General features: G+C 40.2%; 1 protein-coding gene across 5 annotated transcripts in view; it reads left to right on the top strand.

Moving 5' to 3' along the window:
* The window catches only part of LOC127413709 (protein quaking-like), a 146,606-nt gene that overhangs the window by 77,276 nt on the left and 45,868 nt on the right, over window positions 1-23,462 (top strand). For all 5 annotated transcript variants that reach the window (XR_007892681.1, XR_007892680.1, XM_051651068.1 and 2 more), the window contains exon 4: window positions 11,588-11,731. Coding sequence is in view for 3 of the 5 variants with exons in the window: in XM_051651068.1 (XP_051507028.1) it covers window positions 11,588-11,731 (144 nt within the window). In the remaining 2 variants the exon portion in view is untranslated. The remainder of the gene's footprint in view (window positions 1-11,587; window positions 11,732-23,462) is intronic.

The raw sequence follows: 23,462 nt of genomic DNA, 5'->3' as shown, positions 1-23,462 counted from the left end.
AAAAAAAACAACAATATAGGATAAATATCTATCATGTATTCACTTCGATGACACGTCCCCTCCCCCCCGCCCCCATTATAATGGTAAAAATTACTTTCTGTTGCAATGATATAATGCCACAAATGCTGTCAATAGAGCCTAACTTGTATTAAACCCTGAAGATTCCTTTAACACACGCTGATGCACACATATGTATCTGATCTGGAAGCGCATTTGTCTTTCCATTAGGTGGGCAGGACCTGTACTGAACAAGTGCTTAGACAATCGAAAAGTTATCTGAGCCCATCCCATGCAATCGTGAGGAGGATCTGGAGGAAAACTAAACAAGTGCTCTGTGAAGAGCACTGTTGTCATCTCCAATGCTTCATGCACATCTGGATCGGCTCTGCATCCTATCGGAGCACAGCTGGTCGTCCGTGTATCGGATCTCAGCTTTGTTTGCGTGCATGAGTGAGCTGCCAATGGCCCCTTTCTGACAGTACGGCCCATCCGACATTGACGGTGTCAATTGGAGCTGCTGTGCAAACATTCATGTGTGTTTAAAGGTTCTGACGGCCTTTGCTCTTTGAGTCTCATGTTACTTTGGTAGATAGTGGAAAATCTCATTGTCTGCCTGAGTTTTCTTTCTCATGCTCTCTTTACCTCCTACATCGTGTTCAGTCACTGCTAAATACTCACTGTTTCAAAAGTATAGCCACAAGACGTAAACAGTATCTGTGTTAACATGATTTTATTGTGATATAATCACTTACTAACCTTTTCTGTGTAAAGTTATAGCCAATTTTACAACTTCGTTGCCATGACGATGTAATGTGAACAAATCCTAAAACCTTAAAATGACTGTAAAAATTACAATTTAAACAACTTTACAGCTCAAATAATACACATTTTAACAGAAGAATTAATGTGTGTTCTTATAAAATTATAAGTTTCACATTTCTGCCTTTAAACCCTCCAAAAATGTGCCCCATTCACTTCCATTGTGAGTGCCTCTCTTTAATCTCGATTTTTGCCTTTTTTTTTTTTTTTTTTTTTTTTTGAAAAGGAGGGACGAGTCAAAATAAATTTTTGTGGTAATCAACATTATGCCACAAATGCTGTCTATTGAGCTGAACTTGTATTGAACCTGGAATATTCCTTTAACATTATTTAACTCAGTAGTTAACATGAACTAGTTATGAACATTTATTTTACAGCACATATTAATCTTGGTTAATGTTAATTTTCTACATATACTAATACATATTTTACTACATTAAAAGTTGTATACATTAACATTAGTAAATGCATTATGAATTAATATGAATATACAAATAATACCATTTTAATAAATTAACATTAAAAGGGATATTTCACCCAAAACGGAAAATTCTCTCATCATTTACTGTCCCTAATGTTATCCCAGATATGTATGACAATCTCCTTTGCGATCATGATTTCAAGCTCGATTACACTTCCTAGTGCTTGATGCATATGCAGAGCGCTAGATGGCGCTAGGAAGTTTAATCGAGCTTGAAATCATGATTGTTCATATTTTTAAAAAAAACTGTAATTGTCTGTTCTAACACAAAACCGCTTGGATCGCTTCTGACGACATGGATTAAAACCATATAATGATGTTTTTGCTGCCTTTATGTGATTTTTGAAGCTTCAAATTTATGGACACCATTCACTTACATTGTATGGACCTACAGAGCTGATATATTCCTCTAAAAAATCTTCTTTGTGTTCTAGAGAAGAAAGAAAGTGATACACATCTGGAATGGCATAAATGATGAGAGAATTTACATTTTTAGGTGAACTATGCTTTTAACCAAGATTAACACATGCTGTAAAAAATAATTGTTCATTATTATTTCAAAGTACCTAATGCAATAAGTAATTTTAAGGAATAGAACCGTATTGTAAAGTGTATTTTTATAATAATAATAATAATATATATATATATATATATATATATATATATATATATATATATATATATTATTTTTTTTTTGAGTGAGGACGTCCCTAAATGTCACTAAAGTTGTTGCTGCTTTTTTGTTTCCTCTACTTTCCATCTTTTTAACATATAAAAATGAAAGTATCTGGTCTATTCTTCCCTGCCATGGCAAATTGCAGTAACTACACTTTTTGTCAACTTTTATTGAGGAATATGGCAGATGGGTTTGGTTCAACTTTACTCAGATACAGAGAAAATAGAGTGTGAAAAGTGAAGTAACTGCAAAATCCACACTAAATTATAAACAACTTTAAAGCTATTTTTTTCTGTTTTTCAAAGTGTTGGCGTAGTTCCTGCATTTTGCCTTTGTAGTGCAGAGTAGGTTGTTTATTATCTTTACTATGTTTGAAGAGGACGTGAAGTTCTCTCTGACACTCCTACAACTTGAGTTCATTGTCTCACACTCACTGTTGCTACAGCAGCTTTCAACGGCTTAATCTCATGAGATACCACAAGCGTTTTAGCTGCTATGACACAATGTCAGATTGCGGATGGCTTTTATGGGGAATTTAGTTAGTCTTTCTGTGTCTCACCTTCGCCTTAAGCGCAGCTTTGATATAAAGGCAAGAGACAAGTGGCAACAGGAGTGCTGAAATTTCTACTACCACTCAGGGCAAGTGTTTCACCGCTGTGAAAGCATCTATCCAGCACTAATTTACTTCTGTCTCCACATCATACATCCAGGTCTCACCTTCAGCTTACTGTCACAACCACTGTAAAATGTGATTAAACAAGTAATTCTCCAGTAAGTCTCATCTCATTTGAAAGTATGTGATTTTAAACATATTCAATTCTTATTCATTTCTTTGAATATAAAACTTTTTTTTATGAGGAAAAAAAAAATTCTTAAAGGGATATTTCACCAAAAAATGAAACTTCTCTCATCATTTACTCACCCTCATGCCATCCCAGATGTGTATGACTTTCTTTCATCAGCTGAACACAAGTAAAGGTTTTTAGAAGAATATCTCAGCTCTTTTGGTCCTCACAATGCAAGGGAATGGGTGCCAAAATTTTGAAGCTCCAAAATCCACAAGGGCAATAGAAAAGCACTCCAGATGACTCTGGTGGTGAAATCCATGTCTTCAGAAGTGATATGATAGGTATGGGTGAGAAACAGATCAATGTTTAAGTCCTTTTTTACTATAAATTCTCCTCCCTGCTCAGTCAATCTCCATTTTTTTACTTTAACTTTCACATTCTCCTTCTTCTCTTTTTGGTGATTCACATTCTTCATGCATATCGCCTCATACTGGGCAGGGAAGACAATTTATGATGAAAAATGACTTAAATATTGATCTCTTCCTCACCCACACCGATCATATCATGTCTGAACACATGAATTTAACCCCTGGAGTCATATAGATTACTTTTATGATGCCTTTATGTGGATTTTGGAGCTGAGATGGACCAAAAGAGCTGAGATATTCTTTTAAAAATCTTCATTTGTGTTCTGTAGAAGAAAGAAAGACATACACATCTGGGATGCCAGGAGGGTGAGAATTTTCATTTTTGGGTGAACTATCCCTTTAATGTGCACCTTTAAAAGTAAATTTAAAGTGGATCAGCCCTGCCCATGTCTTCAGACATTAATTCTGATGCACAAAGTGAACGTGGAGAGTGTTGTGCTGCTGATGTAGGTGCCGTTGTCTTTGTTCTAACAGGGCCTGTCAAAGAGACTATAATGTTTGCCCACTGGCAATAACTGTTAATAGTGCTGTCATAGTCACTTCAGCTTCATACACTCTCACCATCACTAAACAGAACTATATATGTATGTGCAAGTGACAGTAATTGATTTCTGGGTCCCCTTCTTGCATGCATATTAAAGTGGCTGTTCATGTAAAGCATAGCCATGATGGTAAGCTATTTCTCCCCTTTTATCCCCAATTTGGAATGCCCAATACCCAATGCACTTTAGATCCTCGTGGTGGCATAGTGACTCGCCTCAATCCGGATGGCAGAGGACGAATCTCAGTTGAGCATGTTACCGCGGAGACCTAGCACATGTGGAGGGTCACGCTGTTCTCCGCAGCATCCACACACAACTCACCACGCACCTCACCGAGAGCGAGAACCACATTATAGCGACCACTAGGAGGTTAACCCAATGTGACTCTACCCACCCTAGCAACTGGGCCAATTGGTTGCTTAGGAAGCCTGACTGGAGTCACTCAGCACGCTCTGGATTCGAACTTGCGACTCCAGGAGTGGTAGTCAGCGTATTTACTTGCTGAGCTACCCAGGCCCCACCATGATAGTACTTTAAACACATTGTCACAAATCTTCGAAGCTTTGACTTGGTACTAGTAGATTTATAATGCCTAATTCAAAGGAATCAAATTACTCAATTCACGTGGATTGAAATGTATCTTGATCTTTTTTCCCGCAGATAAAAGTGTTTGGTGTATTATGAAAACACACTATAACTTACAGAACTCAAAACTGCTTCCCTAAAAAAACTGTTTATCAAAGCTGATGTGTGTCATTTAAAAGTGTAACGCTGTGGCTCTGTGGCACTATCAAAAAATTTGACCTGTTCAGCCTGACACAGCAATATTGGCTCGACCTATAGTGTGAGGCGGGACTAGTTTTTGCAATCAATAAAAGACGGAAGATGTTTTCTGTAATCTGTTTAAAAAGCAGCAATTATTTTAGTAATTCCGTTTGGTGATGCTAGTGGCGCAGAAATTACACCCTTCATTCTGAAATCCTTGGATTTTTGACCCTGAAAGCCCAAAACAGTTGCATGTGAGCACCTACAGTACATTTACATGACTTTTCCCTCCCAGTGATTTATATGATGAGATTTTTAGATTATTAGTGAAAAACAACTTAAAGTTGGTCTGCTCCTCACACAAAGCTATTGTGTTGCTTAAGAAGATTTGTTTTTAATTTATTTTATTTTTTTATTTATTTTTGCACACAAGACATATTAACTGCTTTTATGATGGTTTCAAGGTGCTTTTTGTCCTATTTGGAGCTTTACAGACATGGTCATTATGAACTGCCATTGTACGGAAAGAGCTCTGTGAATCTGAAAAAAAAAAAAAAAATCTCCTTTGTGTTCCACAGAATCAGTAAGCATATGGGTTTGGAAAAACATGATAGTAAGTAAATAATAAATTTCATTTTTGGGGGTGTGAACTATATCTTGAATTGCAGATAGAGTCCTACATTGCAATATTGCAGCTCAGAGCTCTACAACAAAGGAAGTGAACCTTTATTATTTTGTTCTTTAAAATCCTCTATCAAGAAGCTCTGATGTGCCTGTGCTGTTACACAAGTACCAAATCACCTGGATTTGAGGGCAAAGCCTCTTTCATTCTCCTGTAGATGTCTCCAGAGAGAGAGAAAGAGAGAGAGAGATTGTAGATTGCAACAGTTCAGGAAAGGAGGATGTGGGAACCGGAATAACAAACAACAAGACTTTTTTTTTTTTTTAGTCATTGCATCATCAAAACACCAGAACTTGTTCTCAGCTGCCAAATGTGCCTGTTATCATCACTGTGGCAAAATATAATAGGAGCATAAGGTGAAAAACATGCCACACTCCACTTTCCCTCTTTCACTAGGAATGGGTGGATTGATCCTAAATATCGATACTTCTGAATCTAATATTAATGTTGTATCGAGAGGATCGATCCTTACATGATACTGATCCAAAAGTTTTTTTCAAACTGGTAATTTTACAGACTGATCTCACAGTGAAATCGGAAACAGTAGGTTGAGTTTCCTTTAGCTAAAATGGGTCTGTGCTTACAAAAATGCGAAACGCTGCCCTCATTGGCCAATGCGGAAAGTGTTGTTGGGCATATGAGCACGTGTGATCTCCATTTTCCAGGTGAAATGTCCACGGAGGGGCACCAAAAGCGAGTTGTGAAGCGAGTGGTTTTCAGTTGTAGAGGCTGTAATACAGTGAAAAGGAATGCATGTTTTATAAACTGAACCCCCAAACCTAACCATCAGTGGAGTAAAAATGTTATGTTAGTGGGGAAAATGCAACTTCCGAATCACGCTTGTCAATGATTATGCGAACGCAATTATTTCCAATTCCAAGTTTCAATTTGGGATCCAATCCTGGGACTTCTGCTGACACCCCAGTTTTTGTCTGTCTGAGTTTGGCTTGTTTTGCTGTTTTTCTCATTTTTCTATTGGATTTCAAATTGAAAAATCAAGATCTGATTTATGCAATAATCAGATGTGCATGCAAATGGGAAATTGCTGATGCAATGCACTTCTGGTCGTGACGCAGGGTGAGGTAAATGTGCTTGAACCGATGCAAAAATGTCTGATAGGAGATGGTGCTTGTCAGTGAGTTGGCATAATGTGGCCGATCCTAGGGTACAGGAACTCTCGGAAACAACATGCCGACTTCCCATGTTATCACGTTGGATTTTATTATTTAACATGAAAAGTCATTTGTTTCTTCATCTTAAAAAATAATTGGAATATTCTGGGTTCAATACAAGTTCAGCTCAATCGACAGCATTTTTGGCATAATGTTGATTACCACAAAAATTAATTGACTCGTCCATCCTTTTCTTTAAAAAAAAAAGCAGAAATCGAGGTTACAGTGAGGCACTTATAGTGAAAGTGAATGGGGCTGATTTTTGGAGGGTTTAAAAGCAGAAATGTGAAGCTTATAATTTTATAAAAGCACCTACATTAATTATTCTTTTAAAACTTGTGTATTATTTGAGCTGTAAAGTCATTTTGGGGTTTTAGACATTCTAGAAAATTTTGTAAAATTGGCTATAACTTTACACAGAAAAGGTTAGTAAGTGATTTTATCACACTAAAATCATTTTTACACACATATCCTTTATGTCTTGTGGCTGTACATTTGAAACAGTAAGTATTTTAACGTTTTTAATTTTAAGTGCCTCACTGTAACCCAGAGTTTTGCTTTTTTAAAGAAAAGGAGGGATGAGTCAAAATAACTTTTTGTGGTGCTCAACCCTATGCCACAAATGCTGTCGATTGACCTTAACTTGTACTGAACCCGGAATATTCCTTTAAATTAGCAAATACAGTTGTTTTGTAGGATAAGGACTATTTCTCCTTCCTCTGATCTTAGCATGCAGAAATGCAGACCAATGCTTATAAATGTCAATAAATGCTAAACAGGACTCTTAAAATTTAGAGTTTAGGCATATAAATAAATATAATTATGGCTTTTAAATAGAACATTTTATGGCTAAAATGACTAATTAAATCCTCAGAAATTGACAAATAAATAAATCCATTTAATAGAAATATCGATTTCAGCAATATTGGCCTTGATAGGTAGCTCAGCGAGTATTGATGCTGATTACCACCCCTGGAGTTGCGATTTCGAATCCAAGGTGTGCTGAGTGACTCCAGCCAGGTCTCCTAAGCAACCAAATTGTCCCGGTTGCTTGGGAGGGTAGAGTCACATGGGGTAACCTCCTCGTGGTTGCGATTAGTGGTTCTCGCTCTCAATGGGGCGCGTGGTAAGTTGTGTATGGATCAAGGAGAGTAGCATGAGCCTCCACATGCTGTGAGTCTCCGCGGTGTCATGCACAGTGAGCCACGTGATAAGATGCGCGGATTGGCAGTCTCAGAAGTGGAGGCAACTGAGACTTGTCCTCTGCCACCCGGATTGAGGTGAGTAACCGTGCCACCACAAGGACCTACTATGTAGTGGGAATTGGGCATTCCAAATTGGGAGAAAAGGGGATTAAAAAAAAATAAAATAGTACTTGGTATAAAATCAAAAAAGAAAAAAGTGATTTTGCCCAACACTATCTTTCATTCTCTTATTCCTCCCTCCATGTACCTCCATCAATTTGTTCTCTCCCATACGAGCCGTGATGTTAGTTCCCAGAGCCTTCCACCGAGGGGTCGGCGCTACTTGAGGGCGGCACTATTGCTTCGGCGAGGATTATAAAAGAACAAGACAATGGATTTATGGATATTTAATATGCTACTGCTTAGTTACTGCATGGGCAGCTTAAAGAGGTGTAAACAAAGGCATACTGGAGGGCCCTGCAGTTGGACATATTTCCTGTGTCGAACATTGAGGGAGTATCTCCTTGACCACAAGCCTGTCGCCGGCCACCTGGCAAGGCCGGAGAGGAATCGTCCGCAGCCTGATATGAGATGACCTGTTTTATTGCTGGAAAAACAAGTGTATTAGCAGTATCTCACCTGCAGACAGACTGGTCCACACACAACCTCCACTCCAGTCCCTCCTGGCATTCTCTGCACAGTGTTTCTGAGTGTTATTGACAATGTGGCCCTGGGTGGGTTGCTGGGCTGTGACAATCAGCCTCAGAAGATCAATTTTTAGTTCTTGTCACAACCAAGGAAAGCCAAGTAAATTAGCCAAGCAAAACCAGAGGGGTGAACAAAGAGAAAAAGGAAGTGACCTCATAATGCCCGTGCGCCTCCATCCTGAATGATAAATCATACTGAGTGTGTTTGCCGATGTTAACGCTAATGCAACCCCGTTTTCTTCCCTTCCTCGCTTCACAGCAAAAGGGGCAACAATGGATTCTTAATGAAAATCAGCAGGCAGAACGCAAGAACACAGACGGCAATGCTGATTGCCATCAATTTCCCATTTGCAAGCACAGGGAGAAAAAAAATGAGCACTGTTTGCATATCTGATTATTGCATAAATCAGATCTTGATTTTTCATTTGGAAATCCAATAGAAAAATGAGAAAAAACAGCAAAACAAGCCAAACGCAGACAAACAAAGCAAAACGAACCCCTTCAGCTTAATGTGCTCTGGGTTTCTATCAATTAAGCTGTTTGTCCTCAGCAATCATCAAAGCTGTTTAATCACAAAGTTTTTATGGTTTTGTTGTTCACGTTTGTTCTGTGACAAACAATTTAGTTTAGACTTTTAGTTTTAAGTAGGGCTGATGATTTAACATGTTAAGTCAGTGTGATTAGTTATATAAAAAAATTATGTGTAAAAAAATAAACACAATCATGCCCTAAAGGCCGTTAAATGAAATGTTCACCTTCATGTTTTTACGACTCTCAGTCAGTAGGGGCAGTAAGCGTAACTCCAGCAGAACAGTCAACATGCAGCTGTATAGAGAACAAACCACACTTACTGACAGCAGACAGCACAAGATGAGGATGCATTCTTGCATTCAAACACAGCAGAATGGAGCGCAACTCAGAGTTCAAGGGTCTTGAGATGTGATTTTTTAAGTTTCAAACTACGTTTAACATGACACAGCATCCTAAAAATGCTGTGTGTATAACGTGATGCAACCTAAGGCAGGCGTACATGGTGAAATTTTCGGCTGTCGTGCGAGCTACCAACCGATTTCATGGAAATTGTTTGTGCGTGTGTGATTGCGGCTCGCATCATGTGAGAAAAATTGCGAGTGGGGCCGAGCGGCTTACGAGCAGCATACGACCTTATGATCATTTTTTTAATTGTCTAAAAAATGTGCCCGCTGTCGGCTTGAATTTGTGAGGTGTGTGCGGTTAAACAAACCGATTTGCCGATCTACCTGAAGTTGACCAATCAGGAGAAGGTATTACAACTCACACATTTTTCCAGTATTATTCATAACCACATTAGTGATGGGAAGATCGGATCATTTTACTGACTTGGATCTTTGAGTCTCATTCAGCAAAATGAACGAATCTTTATTCAAGTCATTTCGTTCATTTGAGCAGAATTAAATGAAAATGTTACATTTTCAATAGCCAAATCCCCCCCAACACGTCTACTTATGCAAACTTTGATTATAGTCCCAATAAGGAAAAAATGATAATGCAGCCAAGGACAAATTATGAGAAACAGAAAGATTAGTTCACCTCTGGAATCTTCTTGTCCGAGTCGTTCATTCTTTTGTCATGTGACAGCCGTATACGCTATGCACTCACGTGACAAAAGAACGAACAACTCAGACCAGATGACTCAAGAGGTGAACTAATCTTTTCTGTTTCCTGTGTGTGTGCATAGCGTATATGGCTGTCACGTGACAAAAGAACGAACAACTCGGACCAAAAGAGTTGAAAGGTGAACTAATCATTTCTGTTTCCTGTACAACGCATGTGGTTTTCACGTAACAAACGAATGGAGGTTGCACAATGCGCATGCGCAGCCAACACAAAATGAACGAATCACTCTCTGAGACTACTCGTTCTTCTGAGTCACATAAAAGATTAGTTCAAAATGAACGAATCGTTCATGAATGACCCATCACTAGACCACATCACTGGAAAGAATTCTACAAAAAGGCCATGCTGTTCTCTGCTCTTTAAACAAATAATTTGCCATACAGGTTGAGGTTGCACTAGAAAACAATCTTTATCACTCTGACGGACAGAGGTTTAACATTTCTGTCATGGTCTAATTTTATTCGTCATGCTTGCATTTGTTTCGGTTCTAGGGCTACATTTAGGGGGGTATAGCATCTGTTATAATTGTATATACATGATAGTGGATATGTGATTGATATTTTCAACTCCCCAAGCACAAGTCTGGTGAAACCAAGGACTTCTAGGTTGAAAGTTCTACCTGTCAAGATTTTTAAACTTTGCTACTTGCAGCTTTAATGCGCATTCACATGGACAAGACCTCACGGATCTTCTTTAGAATGTCTGCTACTTAGACTAAATCCAAGTATAACTGACAGAAACGGTGCGTGAAAATCTTTTTCCACCTACAATCCTGGCACTTTTCCCTTAGTAATTTTCTAGATGGAACTCTTAAGAGCAACGGAACACCCGAGGAGACTTTTCCCCTTTTGCATTTGCATTCATAATGTACCATCGTAATGACGTCATCTAGTATCAACCATTTTTCTTGTGACGTTATTTGCATGCGTGTTTCAATAGCAACAACAACAAAATCAACAACAATGTGTTAGTCAACATTCTTAATATTACATAATTCAGATGACTTCATTACATACATGTTTTCAGCCAGTGGCAGTCATCATCTTAGAAATAAGAAAGTTATTTGTATTTTTAATCAAAATTTAAATGGAAATTGAGGTTAATTTCAAGTCAAGCACATTGCATTCTGCATGCTTTGTGCTCTGCTGTAAACTGCATATTTTGGCAAATGTAGCACAGTGGGACATTCAAGTTTTCCATGCGTACTAAGCACAGTATGCATACTGAAGGAATAGCAAGAGTAGTATGGTAGTATGCTATTCCAAACATAGCAATCTTTTTATCTTGCTGCCAAAAGTTGTGACATTTTTACAGAAAATTTTAATTAATAAAAGCTAAAAAATAAAATAATAAAACGTATTTATTTCCAAGATGGTTAATGCACACCACCCACATGTGAGGTTATGCATCATAATGAGGTCATCAGAATGTTGCAGTTTACTGTTTGAGATGATTATTGCTGCAATGTGTGCACTTTTTCACTTGCTTTTTCTAAAAATAGTGTATGCAGTGTATACTGTGCAGCATTCAGTAAGCAGCACACTTGTATTCTTTTCTGAATATACCCAAAAACATATAGTCTATATCATATTTTTCATGATGTACAGTGTATCAATACATTGTAAAAGTCAACATTGTATACTGCGTCAGTACATCTTCAAACTCCTCTCTGTCTCTCTTTCTCCAGGAGGAGCAGAATCGAGGCAAGCCCAACTGGGAGCATCTGAATGAAGACCTCCATGTACTCATCACGGTAGAGGATTCCCAGAACCGTGCAGAGATAAAGCTGAAGCGTGCAGCGGAGGAGGTTAATAAACTACTCGTGCCTGCGGTGAGTTACACAGTTGTCCTGCTTACACATTTCCTGTCACTTAAGTTGTTTTGTACAACTCACCAGAATATCACACATCATACCTATTTACAGTCTCTGATGACAAATGTGTCAAAATGAAAGGACGTGAGAATTTTTAAATGACATTGCAAAGTGTATTGTTGTGGTTCTTGAACCACTTTTAGTTTTTTTTTTGTTTTTTTGGCGTAGCTGTTGTAGTCACTATACTATTTTTATGTAGTGAAACAATTAGTTATTCTTATACTGGGGCAGATAAGTTTGCCCTGTGCAAACATTGGTAGAGGTTACCGGTTCTGTTCACAACCTTTTTGTGTCTGTTGTATCTCACTGCGCTGTTTAAATACTTGTATAATTTACTATTTTTCTCCACTGTATCATATAACTTAAAGACCTTATTAGAAGATTTAGTTCTCTAAGTGCAAATATCATATAATCACCAGCACTTGCCCTTTAAAACTAATTATCTCTGATTGCTTTGCTTGGTGGTTTAAAACAGAAATGGTACAGCTGGATATCAAAACAAAAATGGACCAGATAGCTTCCCTGAGCAAATAATGCCATTTCCATTCAGATTATTCATATTTGAAAAGCAAGAGCTGGTTGATTCAGTTACTTGATGAGAAGGAAGTGAAACGTTCTCTTAATGTTCTCCTGAAAAATAGGATGTGATGTGCTGGGTTGCTGTGGTTGTGTAATCCGTCTGTTTTAGATGCCATTCACCCGTAACATTTGAGAGTCTAAAACCATTGAAAGTCTTCCCCATTAAATCATTGTTAACTCTGCTAATATGAAGTAGTTTGAAGAACAGGGATAGGTCAGACTGTATGGTCAGGAATTAAGAATTATTTTAATTAGTGAGCTGCTTGTATTCAAGAAAAGATTACACAATATGTGTATTGCTCTTTGGAGATTGATCTACCTTTAAATGGTTGAAGTCTAGGTTCCTTTGTTTGATTTTATTTTTATGAAAATGTTTCAGATATTGAACTGTCAGAGCCAAATTCCTCTAGTGTTCTCCCACACTAGTGTTTTGTTATTTTTGAGGTCATGTGACCATAAAAATTATGTCATGTGTTAAATTTAGTGTATCGAAGTCATGGTCATTGAATTATACAAACTGTTGTAGACACATTCCATGGGACTGGGAGTGTGCTAACAACTACAGCATGACCAGTGAGTCCTACCTCATTGATTTCATTAACCATGGGGCATTAATGAAGAACACAAATCCATGCTCAAACACTCACTGTGTACTCTGTGCATGGAGCATGTAACCATAGTTTCTGCCAGAATACCACAGTTGCTTACAGTGGAGTACCACAAATCTGTGGGGCCTCCAAGTGAACCATGAGATGGGGCCTCATGGATATATACACTTTTTGTAGCTTACTGCTCAGATGTGGCTTCCTTTGCAGTGCAAAGTCTGCTTTAGATCTTACCAGAAATCTAACCAGAATTTGACTGGCTCATTTCCCCTTGAGGGGTCTCCGAGGTCAGAGTCTGTAACTAACTGTACTAACTAGGCCTATAGTTAAGTAAATGTAGGTCTCATTATGACCAAAATGGTGTACCAGATTGGAGTTTTTATCAACCACATTCAGATCTTATAAGGCATATACAGGCATTACATGTGCCGATCGGTTTATGACCTTACACATTGTCAGCTTATTAGTCATAATCGGTGTAAGATCGTGAAGGTAAACCCGCTCAATGTGACTTGAAGACTTCATGTCAGGTTACAGAATGAGCATTATATAACCTGGCCATCACAAAATCAGGCTGATATGTTATTGCTGTAGTTTGCTGCCATGGCAACTGCCTCACCTTCAATCAGCTCAATGAGAATGGTCACACCTTTCTAATCAGCAGACGTTCAGTCAGGGTCTCCAAGTGGACACAAGCCATAGCTATGGCTGCAGCATGGATGAAACATATAACCTGAGACTCCACCTAAAACCAATTCCCTCACCCAGCAGCCGAACCCCAGATAGCACTCAGAGAGGCCGTCCCATCCTTATCAATCCCAGCCCCACTGCTGCTATGTAAGATGCCCAAAAGTACCTACCCACATCCCAAGGTAAAATCCATTAACACCTCTGTGTTTACCTAGAGGGACCTTTCTTGGTCAAATAGATGGAGGGAGGGATTTTCTCCCTCTCTGTGTGTGCCGCTAGTGTTTTGCTCCGGCTCCTGTAAAGACCTCCATAATCCCTACCATTATTTGCATACTGATTGATTGCATCTTGTGGTATTTGAGCTGCACGCACACGTGGGTAGTGCAGGTAGTGCTCCATTGGGGCTCGGAAGAATTGTTCTTTTTTTTACAGCAAATATTACAGGCCATTCCCGCATGCAACTGCGGAATATTATATCTGACACACTAGGAGTCATCAGCTTGGCTTCTCAGATGGCCCTCAGTCATCTATTTTAAATCATCATCATTATCAACATCATAACTGTTGCTCTTATCATCAAAATCAGCAGCACTGGCAGCAGCAGTGTTGTGCTTACTGGAAGCCAGTGACCAGCAGGATGCTGCTAACGCTGTCAAAAGCAATTATCATCAAAGGCTTTGTGACAAATATATAATAGCCTTGCATTCACAATTGCATTTGAGTGTGCTGACTGAGATGTTTCACCAGACTCCCCTAATCTCCTCTGATTCACATACACCTTACAGGAAGGAGAGTTTCCGTATCACCAGCAGCAACTCCGGAGTGAGATATCAAGATGGTGCCACGGATGGCAGCCTCGGTGTGGAACTCTCCAGTTCTTTTGTTGTTTTTGTTTGTTTGTCCTGTGTTTAGTCATTTTTTTCCAATCAGTTTTACCAGGGACAAACTGCTGAACATTTGGCAGCACATACCAGACAATCTTTTCCCGGTTTTGGACTATTCGGATGCTGTGCTGGACATTTTAGTCAGAGGCGCAGCTGTGTTGTTCAAGCGTACCTTGAGACGCAAGCGAGAGAAGCGAGCCGGCACGCTGGTCAAACTCCGTCAGCACGGCTTTCGAACAGTGCTGCCGAGTATTCATCTAGCAAATCTCTGCTCTCTCCCTAACAAAACAGACGAACTACATCTCCTCACCCATAAAAACAAGGACTTTTCAAACTCTGCTGCCTTGTGCTTCACAGAAACCTGGCTGAGTGAAACCATTCTGGACAGTGCGTTACATCTGCCGGGCTTTCAGCTGTTCAGAGTGGATCGCATTGCGGAGTTAAAGGGGAAAACGAGAGGCGGTGGAACATGCTTTTACATCAATGAAAGTTGGTGTACAGATGTAACAACATTAAAGAAGATGTGCTGTCCAAATCTGGAAATGCTCTTTATCAACTGTAAGCCTTTTTACTCACCGTGTGAGTTTCCCTCGTTTATTCTGGTGAGTGTTTATATTCCTCCACACCTTTGCGTGAATGCAGCGCTGCAAATGCTGGATGATCACATCACTGACACAGAGCAACAACACCCGGACTCACTTATTATTATTCTGGGAGATTTTAATAAAGCTAACGTCACCTGTGAACTGCCAAAATACAGACATCACATTACATGCCCCACCAGAGACAGAAATATACTGAATCATTGCTGTACAACAATAAAGGATGCACTCTATCCATAGAGCAGCTTTGGGACTCTCTGATCACTGTCTGGTTCATCTTCTTCCAACCTACAGGCAGAAAATAAAATCAGCTAAACCTGTAGTAAAGACTGTAAAGAGATCAAATCAAATCCCTTTATTGTCACTCAACCATATACACAAGTGCAACAGTGGATGAAAGTCTTGGGTGCGGTTCCAAGCAACAAAGCAATATGACAATTACAATAAACATCTGATTTACACATAACACAGTTTACACATCTTGTTACACAACACAATATACACCTAATAATATATAATATACAGTATACACAAAATAAGAAGACTGTATACAAAAAAATTATATACAATATACAGTATACACAAAATAAGAAGACTGTATACAATAAAAATACACTGTAGCCCCTCATTGATGTGGACACTGAGGAACTTGAAGCTGCTGACTCTCTCTTCTGGTGCTCCATTGATGGTGATGGGGCTGTGTTCTCTGTCTTTTCTCCTGAAGTCCACCACAAGATCCTTGGTCTTACTGACGTTGAGGGAGAGGTTGTGCTCCTGACACCAGCATGTCAGAGTGTGCACCTCCTCTCTGTAGGCTGTTTCATCATTGTCAGTGATCAGACCTACCACCATCGTATCATCAGCAAACTTAGTGATGGCATTGGAGCTGTGTGTTGCCACACAGTAATGTGTCTACAAGGAATACAGGAGTGGGCTGAGAACACAGCCCTGCGGGGCTCCAGTGTTGATGGTCAGTGATGAGGAGATGTTGCTGCCCATTCTAACCACCTGGTGTCTGCTTGACAGGAAGTCCAGGTTTCAGCTGCACAGCGAGCTGTTTAAGCCCAGAGCCCGGAGTTTCACATCAAGCTTGGAGGGCACTGTGGTGTTGAATGCTGAGCTGTAATCTACAAACAGCATTCTCACATATGTGTTCCTTTTTTCCAGGTGGGAGAGAGCAGTGTGTAGTGTAGATGCAATGGCATCATCAGTGGAGTGGTTGTTGCAGTATGCAAACTGCAGTGAGTCCAGTGAGGCAGGCAGCACAGAGCAGATGTAATCTCTGATTAGTCTCTCAAAGCATTTGCTGATGATGGGGGTCAGAGCAACAGGACGCCAGTCATTTAGGCAATTGATTTTGGATTACTTTGGTACAGGCACAATTGTGGACATTTTAAAGCATGTAGGGACCACAGACAAGGAGAGGGAAAGGTTGAAAATGTCTGTAAAAACACCAGCCAGTTGGTTCATGCACGCTCTGATGACACGGCCCGGAATGCCGTCTGGACCCACGGCTTTACAGATATTCACCCATCGGAAGGATCGGGTTACATCTGCTACATCGTGGGAGCTCTGTCCATGAGGTCTGTGTTATTTCCCTTGAAACGAGCATAAAAAGTATTAAGCTCATCCGGGAGAGAGGCAGAGTTTTTATTCCCTTTGTAGTCCGTGATGATATGAATTCCATGCCACATGCTTCTAGAGTCAGTGGTGTTTAACTGTGCTTCAATCTTGTCCCTATACTGGAATTTGGCTGCTCTGATAGTTTTGCGGAGGGTATAACTGGCTTGTTTATGCTCCTTCATGTTCCCGGAATTAAAAGCGGAGGTCCGCACATTAAGGTGCCACACAAACATCACTATTAATCCACAGTTTCTGGTTAGGGTAGATCCGTATTGTTTTGGTCGGCACTATATCATCTATGCACTTCCTGATGAAACACGTTACGGTGTCAGTGTAGATCTCGATGTCGTCATCAGAGGTGGACCTGAACATCTCCCAGTCTGCGTGATCAAAACAGTCTTGTAGCGTAAAATCTGATTGGTCTGACCAGCACTGGATCGTTCTGTTGCAGTTTCTGCCTGTGGCTTGTGGGGGGATATACACAGCTGTGATAATGACCGCTGTGAATTCCCTTGGTAGCCAGAATGGTCGACACAGAAGCTTGAGAAATTCCAGATGAGGAGAGCAGAAAGACTTGATAGAATGTACGTTCCTCTGATCACACCAGGATTTGTTGATCATAAAACATACACCACTACCTCAGCTTTTACCTGAGAGGTCTTTCACTCTGTCCGCTCGGTGCACGGAGAACCCTACGGGTTCAGTGGCTGAGTCTGGAATCTCTGCAGACATCCAAGTTTCTGTAAGGCAGATAATGCAGCAGTCCCTCGTCTCTCGTTGGAAAGAGATCCGCGCTCTCAGCTAGCAGAGCTTGTTGTCCAGAGACTGAAAATTTGCCAGTAGAATGCTGGGTCGTGGGGGTCGATTTGTGCAACGTCTTAGTTTGACGAGAACGCCGGCTCTCCTTCCCCTTTTCCGGCTGCGTTTCTGCGGCCGGGCTGCCCAGACAAAGGGCTCCGCTGTCATGTTTGTAAACAGCAGGTCGGCATTGAGGTATTTAAATCCGGTTTTCGGTGTGTTATTGCAGAACCAATGTCCAAAAGATGGACCAATGAAGCAGAGCTGGAACTACAAGCCTACTTTGACTGCACTGATTGGAGTGTATTTGAGGCTGCATACACCAATCTGGATGAGCTCACAGATACTGTGTCATCATATATTAGTTTCTGTTAGGATATGTGCATTCCAACTAGGACTTATTTAACATACAACAATGACAAACCATGGTTTACAGCAAAACTTAGGCAGCTTCGTCAGGCAAAAGAGGATGCTTATAGAAGTGGGGATAAAATCTTGTACAATCAGGCCAGAAACACACTGAATAAGGAAATCAAAGTGACTAAAAGAAGCTACTCTGATAAGCTGAAAAGCATGTTTTCAGCTAACAACCCTGCATCAGTGTTGAGTGGCCTGAATGAATTTACTAACTTCAAGACACCATCTCCCAACACTGTAGGGAACCAACAACTGGCTGAAGACTTGAATGTGCTTTACTGTAGATTTGAAAGGCCCAGTCTCACACCCCACACCCGCTCTGATATTCAATTTACACAAACGTCAACACCTTCTGCAACCCCCCTCCTCCCCCCTCCTGCTACTCAACCTGCACTTAAGATCTGTAAAGAGGAGTGCTGTGCCTTCCGGAAACAAAAGACAAGGAAAGTACAGGGCCCAGACTCTGTTTCATCCACTTGTCTAAAATCCTGTGCTAACCAGCTGGCCCCCATCTTCACACTGATCTTCAATAGATCACTGGAGCAGTGTAAAGTTCCATGCTGCTTCAAACGTTCCATCATCATTTCTGTCCCAAAGAAACCCAAAATCACAGGACTTAATGACTACAGACCCGTCGCTCTGATGTCTGTGGTCATGAAATCATTTGAGAGACTGGCCTTGACCAACCCGAAGGACATCACTGGACCCTTTCCAGATCCCCTTCAATTTGCTTATTGAGCAAACAGGTCTGTGGATGATGCAGTCAACATGAGATTGCATCATATCCTGCAATATCTGGACAGACCAGGGACATATGCAAGGATCCTTTTTGTGGACTTCAGTTCAGCTTTCAACACCACCATCCCAGCTATTCTCCAGACTAAATTACACCAACTCTCTGTTCCCACATCTGTCTGTCAGTGGATCACCAGCTTTCTGATTGACAGGCAGCAGCTAGTGAGACAGGTGAAATTCACTTCCAGCACATGTACAATCAGCACTGGTGCCCCCCAGGGATGTGTGCTCTCCCCACTACTCTTCTCCCAGTACCAATGACTGCACCGCCAAGGACCCCTCTGTCAAGCTCCTGAAGTTTGCAGACGACACTACTGTCATCGGCCTTATCCAAGATGATGATGAGTCTGTATACAGAAGGGAGTTTGAACGGCTGGCTCACTGGTGCAGTCAAAACTTCCTGGAGCTGAACACACTCAAAACAGTGGGGATGATTGTGGACTTTAGGAGGAACACCCCAACACTGACCCCGCTCTCCACTCTAAACAGCACTGTGGCAGAAGTGGTGTCATTCAGGTTCCTGGGCTCTACAATCTCACAGGACCTAAAGTGGGAGACCCACATTGACTCCTTCGCCAGCTGAGTCTTCGACAGTCATTGAGTCTGTCCTCTGTTCTTCAGTAACTGTCTGGTTTGGTGCAGCTATGAAATCAGACATCAGAAGACTACAACAGACAGTTTGGACTGCTAAGACAATTATTGGTTGCCCCCTGCCCTCCCTTCAAGAACTGTACACTTCCAGTAAGAAAAAAGGCTGGGAAAATTACTCTGGACCCCACTCGCCCAGCTCACTACCTTTTTGAACTGTTGCCTTCTGGACGGCGCTACAGAGCACTGAGCACCAGAACCGTCAGGCACAGGAACAGTTTTTTCACTCTGGCTATCCATCTCATGAACAGTTAAAACTGCTCCATTGTGTAATAATTATGTGCAATACACAGCTTAGTCTATTTATATTTATCCAGCATACCATACCTCTTCTGCAATACATTCCCTTGCATCTGTATATAACAGATTTGTATTTGTATTATTGTGTATTTCTATATACACTGGCAGCCAAAAGTTTGGAATAATGTACAGATTTTGCTCTTATGGAAAGAAATTGGTATTTTTATTCACCAAAGTGGCATTCAACTGATCACAATGTAAAGTCAGGACATTAATAATGTGAAAAATTACAATTTGAAAAGAAATGTTCAGAACTTCTTAAACTACTTCAAAGAGTTCTCATCAAAATTGCTCCACGTGCAGCAATGACAGCTTTGCAGATCCTTGGCATTCTAGCTGTCAATTTGTCCAGATAATTAGGTGATATTTCACCCCACGCTTCCTGTAGCACTTGCCATAGATGTGGCTGTCTTGTCGGGCACTTCTCACGCACCTTACAGTCGAGCTGATCCCACAAAAGCTCAATGGGGTTAAGATCCATAACACTCTTTTCTAATTATCTGTTGTCCAATGTCTGTGTTTCTTTGCCCACTCTAACCTTTTCTTTTTCTGTTTCAAAAGTGGCTTTTTCTTTGCAATTCTTCCCATAAGGCCTGCACCCCTGAGTCTTCTCTTTACTGTTGTACATGAAACTTGTGTTGAGTGGGTAGAATTCAATAAAGCTGTCAGCAAAGGACATATGAGGTGTCTATTTTTCAAACTAGAGACTCTGTTGTACTTATCCTCTTGTTTAGTTGTACATCTGGCCTTCCACATTTCTTTCTGTCCTTGTTAGAGCCAGTTGTCCTTTGTCTTTGAAGACTGTGGTGTATACCTTTGTATGAAATCTTCAGTTTTTTTTGGCAATTTCAAGCATTGTATAGCCTTCATTCCGCAAAACAATGATTGACTGACGAGTTTCTAGATCAAGCTGTTTCTTTTTTTTTTTTTGCCATTTTTGACCTAATATTGACCTTAAGACAAGCCAGTCTATTACATACTGTGGCAACTCAAAAACAAACACAAAGACAATGTTAAGCCTAATTTAACGAACCAAATAGGTTTCAGCAGTGTTTGATATAATGGCAAGTAATTTTCTAGTACCAAATTAGTAATTTAGCATGATTACTCAAGGATAAGGTGTTGGAGTGATGGCTGCTGGTAATGGGGCCTGTCTAGATTTGATCAAAAATGACTTTTTTCAAATAGTGATGGTGCTGTTTTTTACATCAGTAATAGTTATAGTCAGGTTATAGTTACTTCAGGTCAAAGAAGGAATTCCCTATGTGACAAGGAGTAGTGCGGGGCCCAATCGGGCTAATCAGCCGAGGAGAGGGATAAAGACAAAACACAAACGCACACACGGCAGCTGTGTGCCACATCCGGCTGTCTTTATCCCTCTCCTCGGCTGATTAACCCGATTGGGGGCCGGGCGTGCGTAGTCACTGCCTGGCCCCACCCTCCTCCTCGTCACACCCTAGTATCTGCATGAGAAGGGGTCATTCTTTCATGCAAATGCATGCAAATGGCATTTTCCTTTAAAACTTTTTCAATGCAAATGAAAGCTCTTAACCTCCCACATGTCACAGATGATTCATATTCTTGGAGAGAGGTGTCACCTCTTTCTGGTATTTTGAGCTACACTAAGCTGAGCAGTCACACAACTTCAGCACCAAATTACATGCACATCCCAGAGAAAGATAATTTCAGAAAGTATTTTAGAGTCCTTATTTAGAACATAAGCTGGTAGGCAGCATCTAAAACCTGTGGTGAGGTAAAGCTTTCACTGCTATTTGTTAGCTCCTGCTGTCTTCACTCTGTCTTCCCACCCCATGTTAGTGGTAGCTAGGCCTAAATGGTCATTGCTTAAGGGACTACTTTAATTAAAATCCTGTCTGTCAGCTGCTCTGCCATGGCTCCCAGCCTGAAGCCATGACAGATAGAGGCAGCTTTAATTGTCAGGGCCTGAGATAAAGTGAAATTTGAAATTGGGTGTGGAGGGACCACTACCGTACAACACACACAAACACACACACACACCTCCCCTTTTTTGCCCCATGTGGTTGGCCAGCTGTGCCAGCAGTGGTGTTGGAGAGGAGGGGAAGTTAAGTAAACAGTGAGAGCCAGCAGGGACCCCACCTCCCCTCCGCCCAGTACGACTCAGATTAGTGCAGCTTGTCAGTCAAGACGCCCTGCTTGAGATAGTTCCTTCTCATCCCTGAGCATTGGCATTTGTGGTCTCCTGAGGAGTCTGCCGTTTTATGTGTGTGTACTTTTTGTGTGATGTTGTGCTTGCTAAGGTTTAGAGATTTGAACAAACCCCTAACACCCTGTCCTAAGTAATCTGTGCAATGCCACAGAAATAGAAACCAATCTCATCTCTTGCTGGAGATGGATAAGACACAGTATAAGTATTACACTTTAGCATGTAACTCATTCTGTATTGTTTGTGATACAGACATGAATGACACATCAAATCCTGCAGCTTATTGTTCTATTACTCTTCTAAGTAATCGTACTTAAGATTTTAACATGGTGGGTGATAATCCTGCAAAAAAAAATCCCATTAAAAGTGGATCTGAGTTGTATCTAGGGACCGGAATATCATTGTGTTTTCCCACTATCTGGACGAACGGTACACTTTGTGGAATCATGCCGTTCCATACAGATCGAGGCTACTTGGCACTTGTTGCGTTTTTTTCTCCACTTGGGTGCTGTGATATCAGGATAAGAATGAACTGATTGGGCAAGTTAACCAATCATGCCAGTACCAGTACACTACTGAAACCATTCCACCAAAACTGTTCTCTGTCCTCAGTAGGGATATTCCGAATACCTTATTCGGAAAGGCACGAATAAAAATAATATAAAAAAATATGAATATGACTGATTATCCAAGAGGCACAAGGATAAAGCGACATTTTAAATAAATATATTAAAAAATGACAAAGAATTTATGAATCTGTGCAGCCAATATTTCTAAAGTGTAAACCTTATGAATGGAAATGCGCACATCGTGATTTCGACTCCATTTGCGCTCTCTGTTAATTGTCCGCTTTTGGAGCTTATCAAGTGTAACATTAAGATACGACATCATATACACTTCTTGAAATGTCTATGTTAATGTATCACACGATTCACATGTGATTCCCATGTATTCATTTATAGCCTAAACCTAAGTGCGATGTTAAATTCCTGACCTGAAGTGATGATTTCACATCGGAGCCCATCTATCTGTCTCTTAAATTTTACCACATTTATATCCACATCAGCGATTAAGGAAATTATCTGGTTAAGACTTTATTCTGAAAAAACGTTAAAATGCTCCATAAAGGTTTAAATGCTCAATAGAGTATTCATCTATTAGGAATATTCCTCCTTATGTAAAACGAAGAAACTGAAACACGCTCCGTCTTTTTTTCTTCTTCTTTAAACTGTGCTACCTCTGGTAAGGCGCAATATAAATGTAAAATTATTATTTATTATTATTAATATTTAACTAAATAATGGTGACTTATCGTAAAAGTTTCTGATAGAATTACGGAACTTTCACCTGTTTGTAGGCTATATTTATTTTATTTTTATTTATTTTATTGTTTGAATTTGTATTTATTATTCACTGAAAAATGTGTGCTTGACATTTCACATTTTGCATGACACCTCCTGCCTCCAGAATAATGTTGTTATACATGCACAGACAAATGACGATTCTGTTTCATGCAGATATTAATATCAGAAATACAAGGAGAAACCAAAGTTAACAACATAT

The sequence above is a fragment of the Myxocyprinus asiaticus genome, chromosome 23, assembly GCF_019703515.2.
Source record: "Myxocyprinus asiaticus isolate MX2 ecotype Aquarium Trade chromosome 23, UBuf_Myxa_2, whole genome shotgun sequence".
NCBI lineage: Eukaryota > Metazoa > Chordata > Actinopteri > Cypriniformes > Catostomidae > Myxocyprinus > Myxocyprinus asiaticus.
Note: the sequence above shows the minus strand (reverse complement) of the source record. Positions and strands in the feature narration are given on the sequence as shown.